Genomic DNA, 17,753 nt, shown 5'->3' with positions numbered 1-17,753 from the left:
TTTCCTTTTTCAGATTGTGGCCCTAAGAGAGCAGAATGCACACATTCAGAGGAAGGTGGCATCAGGAGAAGGGGCTGAGGACTTGTTGGAGGGAACTGATACCCAGAAAGTTCATGGCAAGGTGAGGGACCAGGCTCTAAACTGCCTCAGAGTGGTTAATGAGTGGATCTCTCAACAGTCAGATTGTGTTTTATGAATGCTAAGTCAGTAAGTAAGATTTTTGTTACGGTTTAATTTAAAGTAGCCGTATGTAATTTATTCCAGTGATGGCAACAGAACTGGTGACTAGAAGTGATTTATTTTGATGTACATTCAGCTTTATGTCTAACAGAGAAAGAAAGAAACTACTGAAAATAGTTTTTGAACACAGATGTGTTAAATAAAATCAGTAGACCTTTTCTATACAGTCTACACACATGACTCATCCTGTCAGACTGTGATTCTAAATCACATTTAATGTGCCGTTAAAGCAGTCCTAGCAGTATCTTTCTTCACTCTCCTGATGAAAAGATAACAGGATGACAGGAGAGTCGTCCTCCTCTCGCTGTCACCGCTGAGCGCCATTAGATTGTGCTGGAATGGTGACATGTGGCCTTGTAAAAGATCAAAGTTGGCAGTTTGACAGTACATCTTAATTGGCCAAATTAATCTCCCGTGATGCTCGATAGATTCAGTAGCAGTACTGTCGATATCCAGGGACTCTGGCACTGATGCATGGGTCCAAGCGACCAACCAGATGTCACTGGCTTTGCCTGTACATAACAAACATACCCAACCCTCTCAGATAGACAAAAAAAGACAAAAAAAAAGAAGGAGAGAGACAGTGAGAGGGAGTGAGAAAAGTGATAGTCATTATCAGACCCTACAGCTGCTCACGAATAAATCGTGGCTATTCTTTGTCTTGTCTTTCTCGTCTGTTTACGATCACAGAACCTTCTTCTGGTAAAGTCGTGTCGATCTCTCATGGCTTCACAGCTTTGACGGAGTAAATTCTGTGTGCTCTGCAAATGATTTTATCACCCTTCTGTCTGGGTGTCTGCACCATAAATTAAACAGGATGTAAAGTCTAATTTTAGTGCAGCGTAAGATGTGTCAAGATTTAGTGTGAATTTGTGACAAAAAAAATATTTTAGGCATGGCAGAGGAAAGATCTGCTGAGCTTCTGTTTCACACACACTGAAAAAGCAATTAGACTGACCAGACACAAATGTGCATGCTGGGATTTCAACAGTCCAAATAAAGAGCACTGTGCTAAATGACAGTTTCAGTGAATGAATGGATGAAGTAGCTGAAAACATTAAACCCTGGAACTTGTATAATATCTTAACTATAGGTATTTGTGCCTTATTTACATTTGTTTAGTATAAATTACTGGATCAGTTTATGGTTTTTCCATTTAATTGGCAATTAATTATAAGATTACTGGACATATTTACTTGCTTTTATAAGTGTACAGTACAAACATTTCTTAACTTTTCTTTATTTTAGTACATCATCTTAAACTAAACAAAATGAACAAAAATGAGAAGTAGAGCCTTGGAAACTAGCTAAAATAAGTTTTTTATTTCAGTTAAATGAGACCTATTATACCCTTTTTTATAATATGTAATAGAAGTGTCCCCAGAACGTGTCTGTGATGCTTCAGCTCAAATAATTTATTTATAATTTATTATATCATTTTGAAAATGCCTATTTTGAGTGGAAGCAGTTGTTTTCATGCACGTCTCTTTAAATGCAAATGAGCTGCTGCTCCCTGCCCCCTTTTCCAGAATAGGGCTGTGCCTTTACAGCTTGTTCCTCAGATAGGCCTTCTCTGCTAAAAAAAACAAAAAAAAAAAAAAAAAACTGTGGGTGGAAACTTGCAGATTAAGGGGCGGTAATATTATAATAATATTGCCGTCTGAGCAGCTAATTTTTTAGGGCTTAGCAATAAAAAAATTCTGTTTTGTTTTTTCATGTTTTTAGTAGATGCACCAGGGACCCGTTTATAGCACTTAAACATGGAAAAAGTCAGATTTTCACAAAACATCACCTTTAATGTAATTAAAAAAAATGTATGGGTTTAGTTTTATTTAACAATAATGACCCTTATAATAATGTGCAGTTTTACTGAATTAACAAACAGTTAAATATACTTATTTAATCTGTTTATAGCATCTCGCAGCATTTTTTCACTCTAAAAGGAAGTGTATTGCATGTGTTTGGGCTGCAGCGGTTGTCTAACGGGTCGATGGAGTCGGGGGACGAGGCCAGTCAGGTGGTGGAGCTGCAGGAGCTGCTGGAGAAGCAGAACTACGAGCTGGCGCAGATGAAGGAGCGCATGTCCTCGCTGTCCTCCCGTGTGTCCGAGGTGGAGCAGGAGCTGGAGACGGCTCGCAAAGACCTCATCAAGAGCGAAGACATGAACAACAAGTTCCAGAGAGATATTAAAGAGGTGCAGTATTGGTGTATGTCAAGCCTCTGTCTCAATTAGGCTGTGTTTGGAACCTCATCAGACAATAGTTTACATCCTTTCATCTCTAATGCAGTTTTATTAAAAGGTGCATTCTTACAAAATTCAGTTCGTTGCAACACTGATCAGGTAGCGAAACAGCTCGGATATAGCCTTGTCACATTGATAATTAGTGACAGCTGAACAGATTCTAGGATGAGATAAGCTATTGCTATTGATGGAGAGAGGTTTTGGCAGCCCGGAGTGATGAGTGTGTGTGTGTGCTTGTGTGACTGAATGTGTGTTTGCTTTGTGTTAATATTTGTCCTCAAGCTTGTGTTATTATAGGGCAGGTTTTTTGATTGACAGTTGACTGTTACACCTGCGGGTTCCATATAAGGTGTGTGTCTGAGAGCCACTAACCTACAGTCTGCCAACATTATGTGTGTGTACAGGCTATGTGTCAGAAAGAAGACATGGAGGAACGGATTGTGACTCTTGAGAAGCGCTATCTCAGTGCCCAGAGAGAGTCCACATCACTACATGACATCACAGACAAGCTGGAAAACGAACTGGCCAATAAGGAGGCGTTCCTCAGACAGGTCCGGTTCTGACTACTTATTTCAAATTAGTTTGATGTGCTGAAACTGTGTGACTGTGTAGTGCACAGATGTTTTGAAATTGACAACTGACAACAGTCATTCCGTTCATAAGAAGATTCAGTTCTGCTAAACTTCACGGTCAGCAGGACACCATTTCATATCCTGCCAAATGATCCACCAGGATCTCTGAGAAAGCACATTTTTTGGGGGGGAAAAACATGTTCTAAACATATTACAGAGACATATTAAAAGTGCATGACATTTTTGTCAACTATCGTGTAACCAAAACAACACTGATATGTAAAAGAGCAGCAAGAATATTCTACAAAATATGTATTTATTTATTTTCCAGTTTTAATTATTTAGTAACAAATTAAGTTATTTTAAAGTAAAGCAACCTGTTTTTTTTTTTAGCAATTTTAGTGTTCTAAATAAATGATTTGACACATGTACTGCCAAGCTTCAGCATATATTTGTCACCCTCTAATGAGAGTTGAATTGTTCCAAGAACAGGCAAAAATAGGCAGTTATGTAATTTTGTTTGTTTGGACACACTGAAAACGGCCACGATGAACCACTTGTTGCCGTGGAAGCTGGACTGTCCTATGGTGTCTGCTATATGAGGATAAACTCTCTGATCAGACACTGTGTGTGTGTGTGTGTGTTTGCTCCCACAGATGGAGGAGAAGAACAGGCAGTTACAGGAACGGCTGGAGTTGGCGGAACAGAAGCTCCAGCAGACCATGAGGAAAGCTGAGACTCTGCCTGAAGTCGAGGCTGAGCTAGCACAGAGGATAGCAGCCCTCACTAAGGTACTGTACTGGATGCCACACACACATACATTAGCTGTGTATTTCATTCAAACCAGTGTTGTTGAACTCCTTAACTAAATGTTCATTTGCTTTGAAATTAACAAGAAGTGAAGTGAAGGAATTGTCTGATCTGAAGGAATATCACACAAATGAATCAGCCACACAGTAGTACTTCAGAGAGAGAGAGACATCAAACTGCAATCCATGTTGCGCAAAACTATTCAAGGCTAGGGGTCAAGGGCCATTTTTGAGGTGTTTTCTCCTATTGACTATTGCACATTAAGGTGCTCTAAACACCTCGGTTTAGATGGAGCAAAGCATTACATTGCACTTAGTGTATATTTATCAAGTGTATTGATCAGCATATAAACTTGAACATCTTTAGTCGCAGTAGATTGAAATCTCTTTCAAACTTATGTAGTGTACTGATCAGAATGATTTGAAAGGTCATATGGTCAAATACATCAGTATACTGTATTGTTTGTCTAATATGTGTTAACAAATTGTACATCACAACTTTTCACCAAGTACAGAATAATTTCATCATTTTGTAAAAAATGTTAAAATTTCCTGTGATTCCCTCTCACAGTACTGTATGTAACATTGATATAAAAAATACAAATTAATATCTCTTTCATTATAAATTTATTATAATAGTAATAATTAACTTAAAAAGAATTAGCATTAAAATGTTAATTTTTCTTTCATTATAAAATTATAATGTTAGATATATAAATATCTTGTTAAATAGCATAATTTTTTTATTTTTGTTATACAACTATCTTGACAGAAAATAATAAAATGTAAAAAAAAAATCTTTATAAAATTATGTTGGTTATAATTAACTTCTTTCTTTAAAAATGTTACATTTGTTATATTTTTTTGTTTAATTTTTTTTTTATAAATGGTTATTTGTTATGATTATCTTAATACAATTATTTGTTATATAATTAATATATTTAATACAGTATATTTTATAGAATTACAATTCCTGTGTGCTACTTTTCCCCTTCCTTAAATAAATGGAATAATTCCCACTTCAAACCCAAACGGGAGGTGAGAAGTTGGCAGGTGATTTCTCAAAGTGACCACTGCTCCTAAAAGGGTTTAAGACAAAGTAAAAGACAGAAATGGCTCCTGTTCATTCTTTAAAATGAGCTGTTAACAAACTCTACTGTGGAAACATGGAGAGATACGCTGTTCATTATTAACGCTGTGTGATATTTCTCTGTATTGTGTGGTTTGGTAGTCTGATATGGAAGTTAAACTCCAGGACATGAACTGCAGTCTGAGGAAGGTGGGGCTCTCTCTCACTTCACTCCGTCTGGCTGTGGGTCTGTTCACTGCTGGTGGATTTCAGCTGCATGTGATGCTCAGCTGGGATTTTCTTCGCTTTAATGAGTTGCTGACGTACTTGGTTCTTTCTGTTCACCCAGGAGAGAACAGACGCTTAAGGAAACACACGCTCCTTCTCTGTACCTGTCTGCTCAACCATGTCTGTGGTGTTTGGTGTGATGGCACTTTATAAACCGAACTCAAAATCTCATAAATCTAGATTATTTTCCAGCCAACATCACAGTCATGGTTCAAGGGTCTTTTCTCTGCTGGTTTGAGCTAATTTGTGGCTTTACATTTTCTCCTCTGACAAAATACAATGTGTGTTTGTTGTTCAGGCGGAGGAGAGACACGGCAGTATCGAGGAGCGTATGAGACATTTAGAGGGACAGCTGGAGGAGAAGAACCAGGAACTGCTCAGGGTCAACATCTCTTTATATCATTAAAGAATCCTTACTTCCATACTATTTTCACAGTGTGCTTATTTTATACAGAATGTAAATTATATGAATGTGGAATATCCAAATAAGAAACTACATTTACTAAACAATATAGTAAAAAACAGCATGCTACTGGGGGAAACTGTATCCCACAATGCAATGCACTATAACTTGACCTTCCATTTCCAGTATGATGAATAAACTGAAAGCCAAGTCAATTATGATTATTTCCTTCTAACAGACTATACGTTTTTACTTCTGAGATGATAACTGGGCAACTCTCACAAATTGAAAACCCTCAGAGACCCAGTATAGCAGAATTGACCCTTCACAAAAACCCGTCCCTCCTAAGTTACTGTTGCTATGTCCGACAAGCCATGCTGCTCTCACATTACACATCATGTTCTCACCGATCGTCTTTTCACATTTATTTAAAGCATCAAATAATAAACATGAATGAACATCAGACTTGTTTTGTTTTGTGGACTGTGAAACTTCAGTACACATGATTATTCAAGTTTAAGTCCACCAAAGTTAATCTACTCTCCTGTAAATCAAGCGCTTGGCAAAGGGTTTATTGAAACGTTTGTAAAAAGTAATTAAATAATACCTAACTTTAACTAAATATGGGACTGAACTACACATAACAGTAACCGACACTGTAATGTATCACAGTATTGTATTACTATTGATTTAGCAAATATATATTTACACACACACACTGATATAGCAACATTTATGTTTAATCAACATTCATGTGTTGTTATATCGTTATATATAAGTAATATGAAAAATTACTATTTAATTTCTATTTAAAATATGCATTAATATGAATATTTATTACAGTATTTAAAATCATCAAAAAGTTAAATTTCATAATGTGTAATGTTTCATGACTATATGCTTTCTGTATCATAAAATAATTATCCTTAAATGTTTCCCGTAATTCCCAGTATTTGAATCTGTAATGTTTTTCCAAATTATACCCCAATGCAAATATTGCCTATATTCAAAGGCTTTCTAGAGACATGTTTAAGGGTGAAAAAATAAATGTCATGCGTATCAATATTCGGGTCTCTGTGGGTTACACATCTACTTTTCTTTAAGCTCAACTAATTGTCTCTCAGTGAGGTCATATTTTAGTATGCTGTATTTAGTATGCTAGTATTTTATAAAACATTTGAGTGAGTTTGTACTTGAATTTGAATTTGTACTTTGTTTCCTCAGGCTCGACAGAGAGAGAAGATGAATGAGGAACACAACAAGCGTCTGTCGGACACTGTGGACAGACTCTTGACAGAGTCGAATGAGCGTTTACAGCTTCACCTGAAAGAGAGAATGGCCGCTCTTGAGGACAAGGTAAGGGAAGATCCAACCGTCATGGCAAATGTCTTCCAGTAATGTTGATCACTCACACTGTTTCCTTTGCTTGTCTTTCAGAATGTGTTAATACAAGACTCTGATAACTACAGGAAGCAGTTAGAAGACTCCATACAGGAAAAGGTTATTAGTTTTTATTTTCTGAAAACTAGCTGGGTGGAACAAATTTTGATGCAATGTTTTGCTGTCCATTCTGAGTAAAATGAAACTTTAATGTGCTTTGCGGTTGTAGTCTCACCTCTCGGAGGAGATCGAGAAACTGAGATCTGAACTGGATCAGTACAGATTGAGGGCTGGATCCCTTACTGAGCCCACGCTGTCACGGTGAGACAGAAAACATGATGAACTCTCCTTTTACAATAAACAATAGCTCGATTCCAAAACCTAGAAAGCTCAACAGAATTTTGAGGCAACATAGGCATGCGCTCATCGCAGAGGCTGTTCCAAATACAGTAGCTGGCAACAACATTAGCAGCAGCACTGCATGTGTTCATTCTGGAGGAGGCGATCCAAGAAAACATTGCTGTGATATCACACAGACAGACATATTCATTTTCTCCATAGGGGAATTAATTTTTAACAATAATTTATCACCTTTTAAAAACAGACCTACTGTCAGCTCTGAGGTTGTTGTTTGGTGGTTTATGCCAAAGTCCCTTTAAAGGCAAGTCATGTCACCCGGCGGCCATCTTTGAAATGCCACTCAGGCATGCAAGTGCAGCTCCTATCACTTTGAATGGAGAAACATTAAATTCTCCAGAACTGTTCACTAAGCTTACGATTAAATTTAATATTTGAAATCACCAATGAAATCTGACAACAACTAGTGTTATAAAAAGCTTATTTTTCAGGCTAGATCAGCCAGTGCGCATGCACAGTCCTAAGAGCACGTCTCAGAGCGCTGACTGTTTCTATAGCAACCGGGACTTCTAATGGTCCTCTAACTTCTTCATGGCCCTAACAGAGACCTGGATCAAACCAGAGGACACTGCTACACCTGCAGCACTCTCCAATAATTTCTCATTTTCCCACTCCCCCCGTTTGACTGGAAGAGGTGGAGGTACTGGTCTGCTCATCTCTAATAATTGGAAATGTAATCCTTTACCATCTTTGGGTATCAACAGCTCCTTTGAATCTCATTCAGTTACTGTTACCTACCATTTTAAAATACATTTTGTAGTTGTCTATCGACCCCCAGGACCACTGGGTAACTTTTTGGATGAATAAGATGTGTTGCTCTCAACCTTTTCTGAGGATGGTACTCCCCTAGTTATGCTTGGAGATTTCAACATCCATCTAGATAAACCTCTGTATGCTGATTTCCACACTCTGCTTGCCTCTTTCGATCTCAACCGAGTGTCAACTACTGCTACTCACAAAACAGGCAACCAACTGGACCTTATTTGTACACGACACTGCTCTACTGATCATGTTCTGGTTACTCCACTGCACACGTCGGATCACTTCCTCCCACTCAACATGGTCCCTGACACATCACTTACCCCTCCACGTGTCATCTTTCGACGTAACCTACGCATACTTTCACCCTCCTTCTGCAATGGTTTCATCTTCACTTCCTTCCCCTAAACTATTTGCATCTTTGGATGCTAACAGTGCTACTGATACTTTCTGCTCCACTCTTACATCTTGTTTAGACACTGTTTGCCCCTTATCTTCCAGGCCAGCCCGTAACACCCCTTCTGCCCCTTGGTTATCTGATGTTCTACGCGAACACCGTTCTAAGCTTAGAGCTGCTGAAAGGGTATGGCGCAAATCCAGAAATACTACTGACCTTAATATGTATAAGTCACTCCTATCTTCTTTCTCTGCTAATGTCTCCACTGCTAAAATGACATACTACCATAACAAAATTAACAATTCGTCGAATTCTCGCATGCTTTTTAAAACATTTTCCTCACTTCTTTGTCCTCCTCCTCTCCCTCCTGCTTCATCTCTAATAGCTGACGACTTTGCAACTTTTTTCATTAATAAAATTAAACACATTAGTGCACAATTTTCCACTCCACAATCAGTCAAGCTCATATCACCAGCAAACTTACACTCGTTTACATCCTTCTCTTCACTCTTTGAGTCAGAAGTCTCAAAACTCATCCTTTCTAATCACCCTACAACTTGCCCGCTTGATCCTATTCCATCTCATCTCCTTCAAGCCATTTCACCTGCAGTTGTACGATGTTTTTCCCTCATCATTTAGACAGGCACGTATAACTCCACTACTTAAGAAACCCAACCTCAACTCATCTCTTTTAGAGAACTACAGACCAGTTTCCCTTCTTCCTTTCATTGCAAAAACACTTGAACGAGCTGTGTTCAACCAAGTCTCTACATTTCTCACACACAACAACCTCCTTGACAGCAACCAATCTGGCTTCAGAAGTGGACATTCAACTGAGACTGCCTTGCTCTCAGTTGTTGAAGCTCTAAGACTGGCAAGAGCGGAATCCAAATCTTCAGTACTTATCCTGCTTGACCTGTCCGCTGCTTTTGACACGGTTAACCACCAGATCCTCCTATCAACCCTACTGGCAAAAGCCATCTCAGGAACCACACTTCAATGGTTTGAGTCTTACCTATCATATAGTTCCTTCAAAGTATCTTGGAGAGGTGAGGTGTCCAAGTCACAACATCTAACTACTGGGGTGCCTCAGGGCTCAGTTCTTGGACCACTTCTCTTCTCTGTCTACATGGCATCATTAGGTTCTGTCATTCAGAAACATGGCTTTTCATACCACTGCTATGCTGATGACACTCAACTCTACCTCTCATTCCATCCTGATGATCCGACGGTAGCTATTCGCATCTCAGCTTGTCTAACAGACATTTCTTCCTGGATGATGGACCATCACCTTCAACCCAACCTTGCCAAGACAGAACTGCTTGTGATTCCAGCAAACCCATCGTTTCATCACAATTTTACCATCAGGTTAGGCACATCAACCATAACTCCTTCAAAAACAGCTAGAAGCCTTGGAGTTATGATTGATGATATGCTGACTTTCTCAGACCACATTGCTAAAACTGTCCGATCCTGTAGATTTGCTTTATTCAACATCAAGAAGATCAAGCCCTTTCTTTCGGAACATGCTGCACAACTCCTTGTTCAAGCTCTTGTTCTGTCCAGGCTGGACTATTGCAATGCCCTCTTGGCAGGTCTTCCAGCCAGTTCTATCAAACCTTTACAATTAATTCAGAACGTGGCAGCAAGATTAATTTTTAATCAGCCAAAAAGAATACATGTCACACCTCTGTTTATCAATTTGCACTGGCTTCCAATAGCTGCTCGTATAAAATTCAAGGCATTGATGTTTGCCTACAAAACTACCACTGGCTCTGCACCCATTTACCTAAATTTGTTACTTCAGACTTATGTGCCCTCTAGAAGCTTGCGTTCTGCAAGTGAACGTCGCTTGATTGTGCCATCCCAAAGAAGCACAAAGTCACTTTTACAGACTTTTAAATTAAATGTTCCCTCCTGGTGGAATGACCTCCCCAAAACAATCCGAGCAGCTGAGTCCTTAGCCATCTTCAAGAATCGGCTTAAAACACATCTCTTCCATCTTTATTTGACCCTCTAACTTTAACACTCACTATTTTAATTCTATTCTTAAAAAAAAAAATCTAACTACCTTTCTTATCTTTTTGTATTCTATTTTCTTTTCATTAATTATGCAATTGTATGTGTGTGTGTGTATGTGTAAAGACCTCTAACACTAGCTTGCTATATTCTTTTTTTATTCTATCTGTTTTCTTTATATTATATTATTTAAAATCCCATGCTATGAGTACTGTGTTAACCTAACTGAGACATGTTATAGCACTTATATATAATTGCTCTTTTTTTTTTTTGATTGCTTCCACTGTCCTCATCTGTAAGTCGCTTTGGATAAAAGCATCTGCTAAATGAATAAGTGTAAATGTAAATGTAATGGCAGCTTCAGTGATGCATTGACCTTCCCGATTAGTGATTGGCTCTTTCATTCAGAAGGTGGGGCTTCCTGCGATTGAGCGGCCATATTGCATATCGCATTTTTCCTCATTCAAAACTATTCGAGTGACATGTCTTGGGTATTCCATAGTCTTTTTTTTATGCTGTTTTGGAAGCCATCAGCCCACATTATTTAAACTTATTAAATTTCCATGAGGTGTTTGTCAAATTACTTGACTCATACATACCTCGATTCTTCTGTATGATTTTATACTACAGTTCCATTAAAACGTTAGTAGTGATGAGTTTTGCTAGTGAAGTTTATAGTTTCCAATGTATTTTATAGTGAACCGAACCAGTTAGAATGTAAACAAAATGTCATTTTAGATTTAAGTCTAGATAACAGAGTGTGGTCTTGATTCCAGGTCTCATCTGGATGCATCTGGAGATCTGCGTTTCTCTCTGGGTTCTCTTGCAGAGACGCAATCTGACCATTACCGCTCCACCAAGGTGATCCGCAGGCCCAGGAGAGGACGCGTGGGGCTACGTAGGGAAGAACAGAAGGTAGGGTCTCATCAGCTGTTGTTTCTTGAGCCTTGTGCTAAACCTTACTCCTTTTGTTTCTTTTTCATCTTCTTCCAGGCTAAGTCTCTGGGAGAGCACGAATGGCGCTCTCAGCAACTTGGCGTTCTGGTAGGCCACCCATTCGAGAGCGACACGGAGATGTCGGATATCGATGACGATGACAGAGAGACCCTTTTCAGTTCTATGGATTTACTGTCTCCTGGAGGACATTCAGATGCTCAGACTCTGGCAATGATGCTGCAAGAACAACTAGATGCCATCAATAAAGAGATCCGGTCAGTTTGCTGATTGTGACCACAGCACCTTTTTGTAGACTAGGCTTAAATCATGTTGCTTTAATGGTCTACCCAGAGATGGGCTACATTCAGATTGCTTTAATGTCTATAATGTTATTCATCTATAAAGCAATTAAAGGAAATTATTTTTTTTAGAAATATCACCTCAAAGGTGAATATAAAATAGCAGTGACCTTAAGATCGACCCTTGGTGCATACTTTCTTTAGCATAATTAAATTTGACAGCTGTTCATTTACACCAACAAAGGTAGGATCTAAACCAGGCTAGCACCGGTCCAAAAACAGCAACACAATTTTCAAGATCATTCAAAAGAAAGTCAATGATATATCAAATGCAGGCCTAGCAGAGAAATAAAACCCTAGTTGGATAACAAATGTAAGACATTTGTTACTCTGATAAGTGTAGTAATGGGGCCTGAAACTTGACTTAGGGGAAATCTGATATGATCTGATATGTGATTTTTCCTCTTGTTGTTCATTAAGCATTAGATTAAGAATATCTCTTACAGCTTTTCTTTTAAACGTCATTTAAATGTGTTTAAAAAAATCCATAGTCATAAAGCAAAACTTAGTGATCTTATTAATCAGGTTAAGGCTGGACTACAGTGCACAACTTTTGCACAGATTTTCTACGGATTTACAGTCTAGAGGAGTCAACGCTCGTTGCCAAAAGTTGGAGCCAGTCTGCAGATTTTGTGCAGGTTGACAGATATCACATGTGATTTTTTAGCTTCAGAATATGAATCCGTATGTTTGATATTTTGAGCCAATTTTAGAACATTTATTGTTTCATTTGGCATGTGTCTCCTAGCAACGAGACACAAGTTTTTGCATTTAACTTGAAAGGTGGTGTGTGGTCCCTAGTTGTGTGGTGTTTAATGCCCAATTTGTTTCTATAACCATTTACAAAGTCAGCAAGTGAGGACATTGTTTTAAAATATGTTTTGATTTTAAAAGTCCTGTAGTGTTTCCAGTCTTAATTTTTTTAATGTTATGACTATTTTTTCTCCATTTTAACTGGCACTTATAGTTTGGTTGTTTCTCTCTTGTCACACTCGCTCATTCTTCTGTAAATTTGCCATATTTTTACCCAGAGTGACATGTAATACACTGATTCCCGGGACAGGTATAAGTTCCTTGACTATTATCCTTGTAGCTTTGTTTAGAATGTACAGTACAAGGCATTGATCTTGTCTTCCTTTGCGTCTTAGAAGTGTAGATTAGAGCTGTAATCGGGCCTTAAAAGTTAGGCCCTACAGGACCCTTGCCCGACAAGTACATATTGATTGACAGGTTTTTAAAAGCCCGAACCTGTTTACAACCCAACATTATTCAAATGTGCGCATGCACACAGCTCTTTTGCCTTTTGTCAATAATGACTCATTTATACATGCTTTAACATAATTTATGCATGACTAACGTAGGCAATAGGCCACTTGGAAGTTTGAACAAAGAAATAAAAGAAGTCCTCTGCAACATCGTAACATCTCAGCACTCTAAATAGACCTAGGCATACACTTAGCCTATAAATAGGCCAACACGCCAATAAAAATGAGTCTTTCATAACAAATTAAATTAAGATAAATTCTAAATTAAAATAACGAAATTAAGATAAAGGCTCTATCTTCAGCTCTAGTGTAGATTTATCATTCAAATGTCCCTTCATAACCACTGTTGGGAACGTTACTTTAAAAAAGTAATTAGTTATAGTTACTCACTACTTGTTCCAAAAAGTAACTGAGTTAGTAACTGAATTACTCTATGTAAAAGTAACTTGTTACCAGGGAAAGTAACTATTTGCGTTACTGTAAAAAAAAACAAAAAAAAAAACAGAACAAACAGGTGTTCGTACATAACTTTCGAGATTTATCCTGCACTCTTTGTAAGAAAAGTGTTTTTGGCCACTAGCTTTGTAGATGCGTGTGTCACACATTACATGTACACATTACATGCACGTTCTTGCCTTTGACTACAATGAATTTGAAGTAGTGCTTATATCTCCACCTTGAAAATGCCAACTTTTCATCGGATTGCTCCTGACTCGCCATTCCTGCTGCTGCTGCGAATCTCTGTGTAGCCGTTGCGTGTGTGTGACTGTGTGTGTTTGGCGCCGCTGGCGCGTGTGTGTAAAAACACTGGCTCTGATTGGCTACCATGAAACACATGACTCTGCCTTAGCCAATCATAATCGCTTATCTCGTTATTAACCCACCTGCTCACTCGCTGTGTGAGCCAGGGGTGCGTTCGGATTGCATATTAAATCAATGCATAGTAACGCACCGCATTTAACGTTCAGTAACATTAACGGCGTTGTAACGATGGGAAAAGTAATTAATTAGATTACCCCGTTACTGAAAAAATAACGTCGTTACCTAACGCCGTTCTTTTAAACGCCGTTATTCCAAACACTGTTCATAACCTACATATAACCTTCTACTCCCTAGCTAATCCATTCACTTATGTTTTGATGATTTAAATGTCACATTTAATAGAATTTCTACATCTACAGAGACTCAGGATCAGGGTTTTATTGAAAACAATAAAAGGCACTGCAGAAAGACAATGCGGCGTATATGCTGATTTAAATATCAGCCAGAGTTCAAGGTTTCTCGTGTAGGCTGTTCATGCAGTGCATAAGGTGGAGGCTGATTTGACACTTGAGAACTTGAGGCGTGACTCCAGTAGTTATTGAACAAGAAGGTTTCGGAAATGGAAACTCTTCACTCCATGTGGACATTTCTGCTGTTCCTGATTTCCATAATTTATGGGATTGGCATATGTATACTGTATATATCTCCTTAATATCACAACACTATCACCTGTCTGGCTGGACATCTCTTCTGCATGTCGATGTTCTTTTACAAGTTGGTCACCTTAAGGCAAGACTGCATTTGAACCTGCAGCCCTTCCACTTGTAGCTAAATTCAGGAACACACAATACAAATGTAAAAATCTGAATGCTAGACATAATATATTTACTGACTTTCTAAACAGTCATAAAATTCGTAAACTTCTCCAGACTGTGATTTATCGGGTCAAAAATCATGTGGTGCATTTTTGTCTAATTCAGTGGAAATATGTGATTAGTATTTGAAGAGGCCAGAACAGATTGAGTTCTTTTTTTATTTTAATTTTTATGGAAGTTTAGTTGGAGTTTTTTCAAAGGTCATTTTAAATTCACACAGAACCACTCACTGCAGACAAGGTTGAATTTTTCCATAGTTCTGTCCTGTTATTTTCCACATTTATTTTCGGTCAGGAGCTCCCTTCATGTAAATTTAATCAAGATGCCAAAAAATTGGCTTATAAAAAAATGTGCAACCTCATATGCAAAGTATAGTATGTGTGCTGAACTTTATTTGATTACCTGTGTACAAACACCGCTCACTATGCTATTAAACTGTGCCTCTAATGTTTGCTGGGTTTTTTGATTACAACAGGAAGAAAGATGGTTCCTCTTGTGTGCAGTTTGTTTCTCTCCCCACAGCTGTGGTCCACTTTTGATAAAGCACCATCTTTGGTCTTTGTGCTTTTGGGCTATAAGACTTTGGGGCTGTTGAATGTCTTACAACAAACTGTAAACATGTTAAATACTTGACAAATGGTCAAAGTTTAATTGTTTGCAGCCTGCTTGATGGCTGCTTTACAATATATTCAATAATCCAAGGCCATGAAAAACTACTACAAGAGCGATCATATGTTTCAGCAGTAAACTGCAATTTGCGATTCTTGAGGATTGTCGGTCGTGTCCTCAAGCGTTCTCTGAACCAACCGCATCAGTCTTCGGGCAGTAAAGCACAAGATTTCATTATTTCTCTGAACTTATTATTGCATTCTTTGCAATTTTTCTATGATGAAGGTGCATTGCAGAGACAAAATTAAATAAACAGTTTGTAGGTTGGTTTCCCTGAAGAGTATGAATGCTGTGACTTTGCTCTGTTTATTTGAACAATTGGAGCATTCAGCAGTTTTGTTTGGTTTTTGCTTTGATTTATCACAAGTTAGTGTGGTTTTTTTTTCTGTTGCTAATAGATACGAGCACACAGAAAGTTCTGGTACTTGAAAAGATACCATAGCATCAACAAGCTATTTTTATGATTTCTTTTGATATATTGATATTTAGATTTACACAAATATATATACAAAAATGTTAGGGATTAATTGAAATCTCTTTTTTTTAAATGACCTTAGTTAGATGTCAGGTATTGAAATTTAAAGAAAGGTTTCAATTAAACTAAAGCCAATTTTCTACTTTTTAATTTTTTATATATAGTAGCTTTAAAGCAAGGCTGCCTAAAACCGTGCCTGAAGCCATAAGCCCATTTCACAAAGGCACTGTAATTGTGCATTAAGTAAAAAAGAAAAATTGCGTCAAGACAGCATCCAGAATATCTGATAAACAAAATTGTGTGTCTGCTTTTATTTTAGTGCCGTGCTTTTCATTTTGTACCATCCATTGTAGTAAGGGCTAATTAGTTGTTTCAACTGCATTGTTTTTAGTCCTGTTGCCAAAATTATTCACACATTTTCACCCAGCAAGCTCAGTACTCCAGTAATGTTGTAAATCAAAGTGATATTAGCTCATTATCATACACTGTTATTTCTGCCTTACAGCTGGCTAATTCCTTTTCCCCTTTTTCTGCAGGCTGATCCAGGAAGAGAAGGAGTCAACAGAACTGAGGGCAGAGGAAATCGAGAACCGTGTGGCCAGCGTGAGCCTGGAGGGGCTGAACCTGGCGCGGATGCACCATCCCGGAGCCTCCATCACTGCCTCAGCCACTGCATCCTCCCTCGCCTCCTCCTCCCCTCCCAGCGGACACTCCACCCCCAAACTCACCCCGCGCAGCCCTGCCCGCGACATGGAGCGCATGGGGGTCATGACACTGGTATACAAGCCCATATCTTCATATCAAAATTTACAGTACATTTTCTTTGATATTTTTATATATTAACAGTGTTGCTGACTATTGATGGAGGAAAATGGTAATTGGAATGGAAACATTTTTTTTTTTATGTAAACAGTATGCAAATGACCCTTTAAGAATATTTGTTTAATTCATGGCATGTAACATTAACATTTTGGGGCTTTACAAAATCGTTTTTCATGCAAAGTGTAGTGCTGGTTAAGTCACAAATGACACAGCATGATGTCTCTCAATATAGCATTCCGGGCCATTTCTCTGCAGTTTCTGCATCAAGTTGTGTATCTTTGAATGGCTCATGACTATCCAGTATCCATTAACCTGTTATCATATTTTGTTTTTTTGTTCTGCAGCCCAGTGATTTGCGGAAGCACAGGAGAAAGGTACTTAACATATGATCTCTTCACAAAAGAGCTGGCTGTATTTGGCAGCATAGAGGATACCGGGGTTGGGGGAAATAAAAAATACCAGTTAATGATTTGGCTACATGTTAAATGAAATGAATAATATATAACAAAATTCAGTGAGGTTAATGCTTTAAAAAAAAAAAGACTATTTTACTTGTCCCACTGGCAAATGTACTTAATTCTCTGAAAATAAGTCTTAGTATTACCATTTTAGATATTTTCTATGGGTTAAAAAACAACCATGTTGAGGATTATTTGTTATTAAGATAAATAAGTATTGGTAAATGCTTGTACATATAAAGAACACATTTTTTATACTTTTTTTTAATAAAGTTGTTACTTTTGATTATCAATGAAACTTTATTAACATTGGTTTTATTAGCTGAGGTTTCTGGAATAGCCCATTTGTTATATGAAAAATATCTTTATTGGTAATTCAGAATAAGAAAATAGATGTATTATAAAGAAATATCCTGTTTTTCACCCCAAAATTCCCCCTCAAGATATTTAGAAGAACTTTAGGAAACAAAAAATATTGAAGTCCACTGTATGTGCAAAAAACACATTTGAGACATGTCTCCAAATATCTGCTTTTAT

At 37.9% G+C, this 17,753-nt stretch overlaps 1 protein-coding gene across 7 annotated transcripts in view; it reads left to right on the top strand.

The window, feature by feature from the left end:
• The window catches only part of LOC132105870 (liprin-alpha-2-like), a 216,017-nt gene that overhangs the window by 176,971 nt on the left and 21,293 nt on the right, over positions 1-17,753 (top strand). For all 7 annotated transcript variants that reach the window (XM_059511341.1, XM_059511340.1, XM_059511345.1 and 4 more), the window contains 12 exons: positions 14-121; positions 2,213-2,434; positions 2,887-3,033; positions 3,711-3,845; positions 5,519-5,602; positions 6,848-6,979; positions 7,061-7,123; positions 7,233-7,324; positions 11,372-11,510; positions 11,589-11,806; positions 16,473-16,713; positions 17,103-17,132. In XM_059511341.1, coding sequence (XP_059367324.1) covers positions 14-121; positions 2,213-2,434; positions 2,887-3,033; positions 3,711-3,845; positions 5,519-5,602; positions 6,848-6,979; positions 7,061-7,123; positions 7,233-7,324; positions 11,372-11,510; positions 11,589-11,806; positions 16,473-16,713; positions 17,103-17,132 — 1,611 coding nt within the window. The remainder of the gene's footprint in view (positions 1-13; positions 122-2,212; positions 2,435-2,886; positions 3,034-3,710; positions 3,846-5,518; positions 5,603-6,847; positions 6,980-7,060; positions 7,124-7,232; positions 7,325-11,371; positions 11,511-11,588; positions 11,807-16,472; positions 16,714-17,102; positions 17,133-17,753) is intronic.

Source organism: Carassius carassius, chromosome 26, assembly GCF_963082965.1.
Source record: "Carassius carassius chromosome 26, fCarCar2.1, whole genome shotgun sequence".
In the NCBI taxonomy this organism is placed as follows: domain Eukaryota; kingdom Metazoa; phylum Chordata; class Actinopteri; order Cypriniformes; family Cyprinidae; genus Carassius; species Carassius carassius.
Note: the sequence above shows the minus strand (reverse complement) of the source record. Positions and strands in the feature narration are given on the sequence as shown.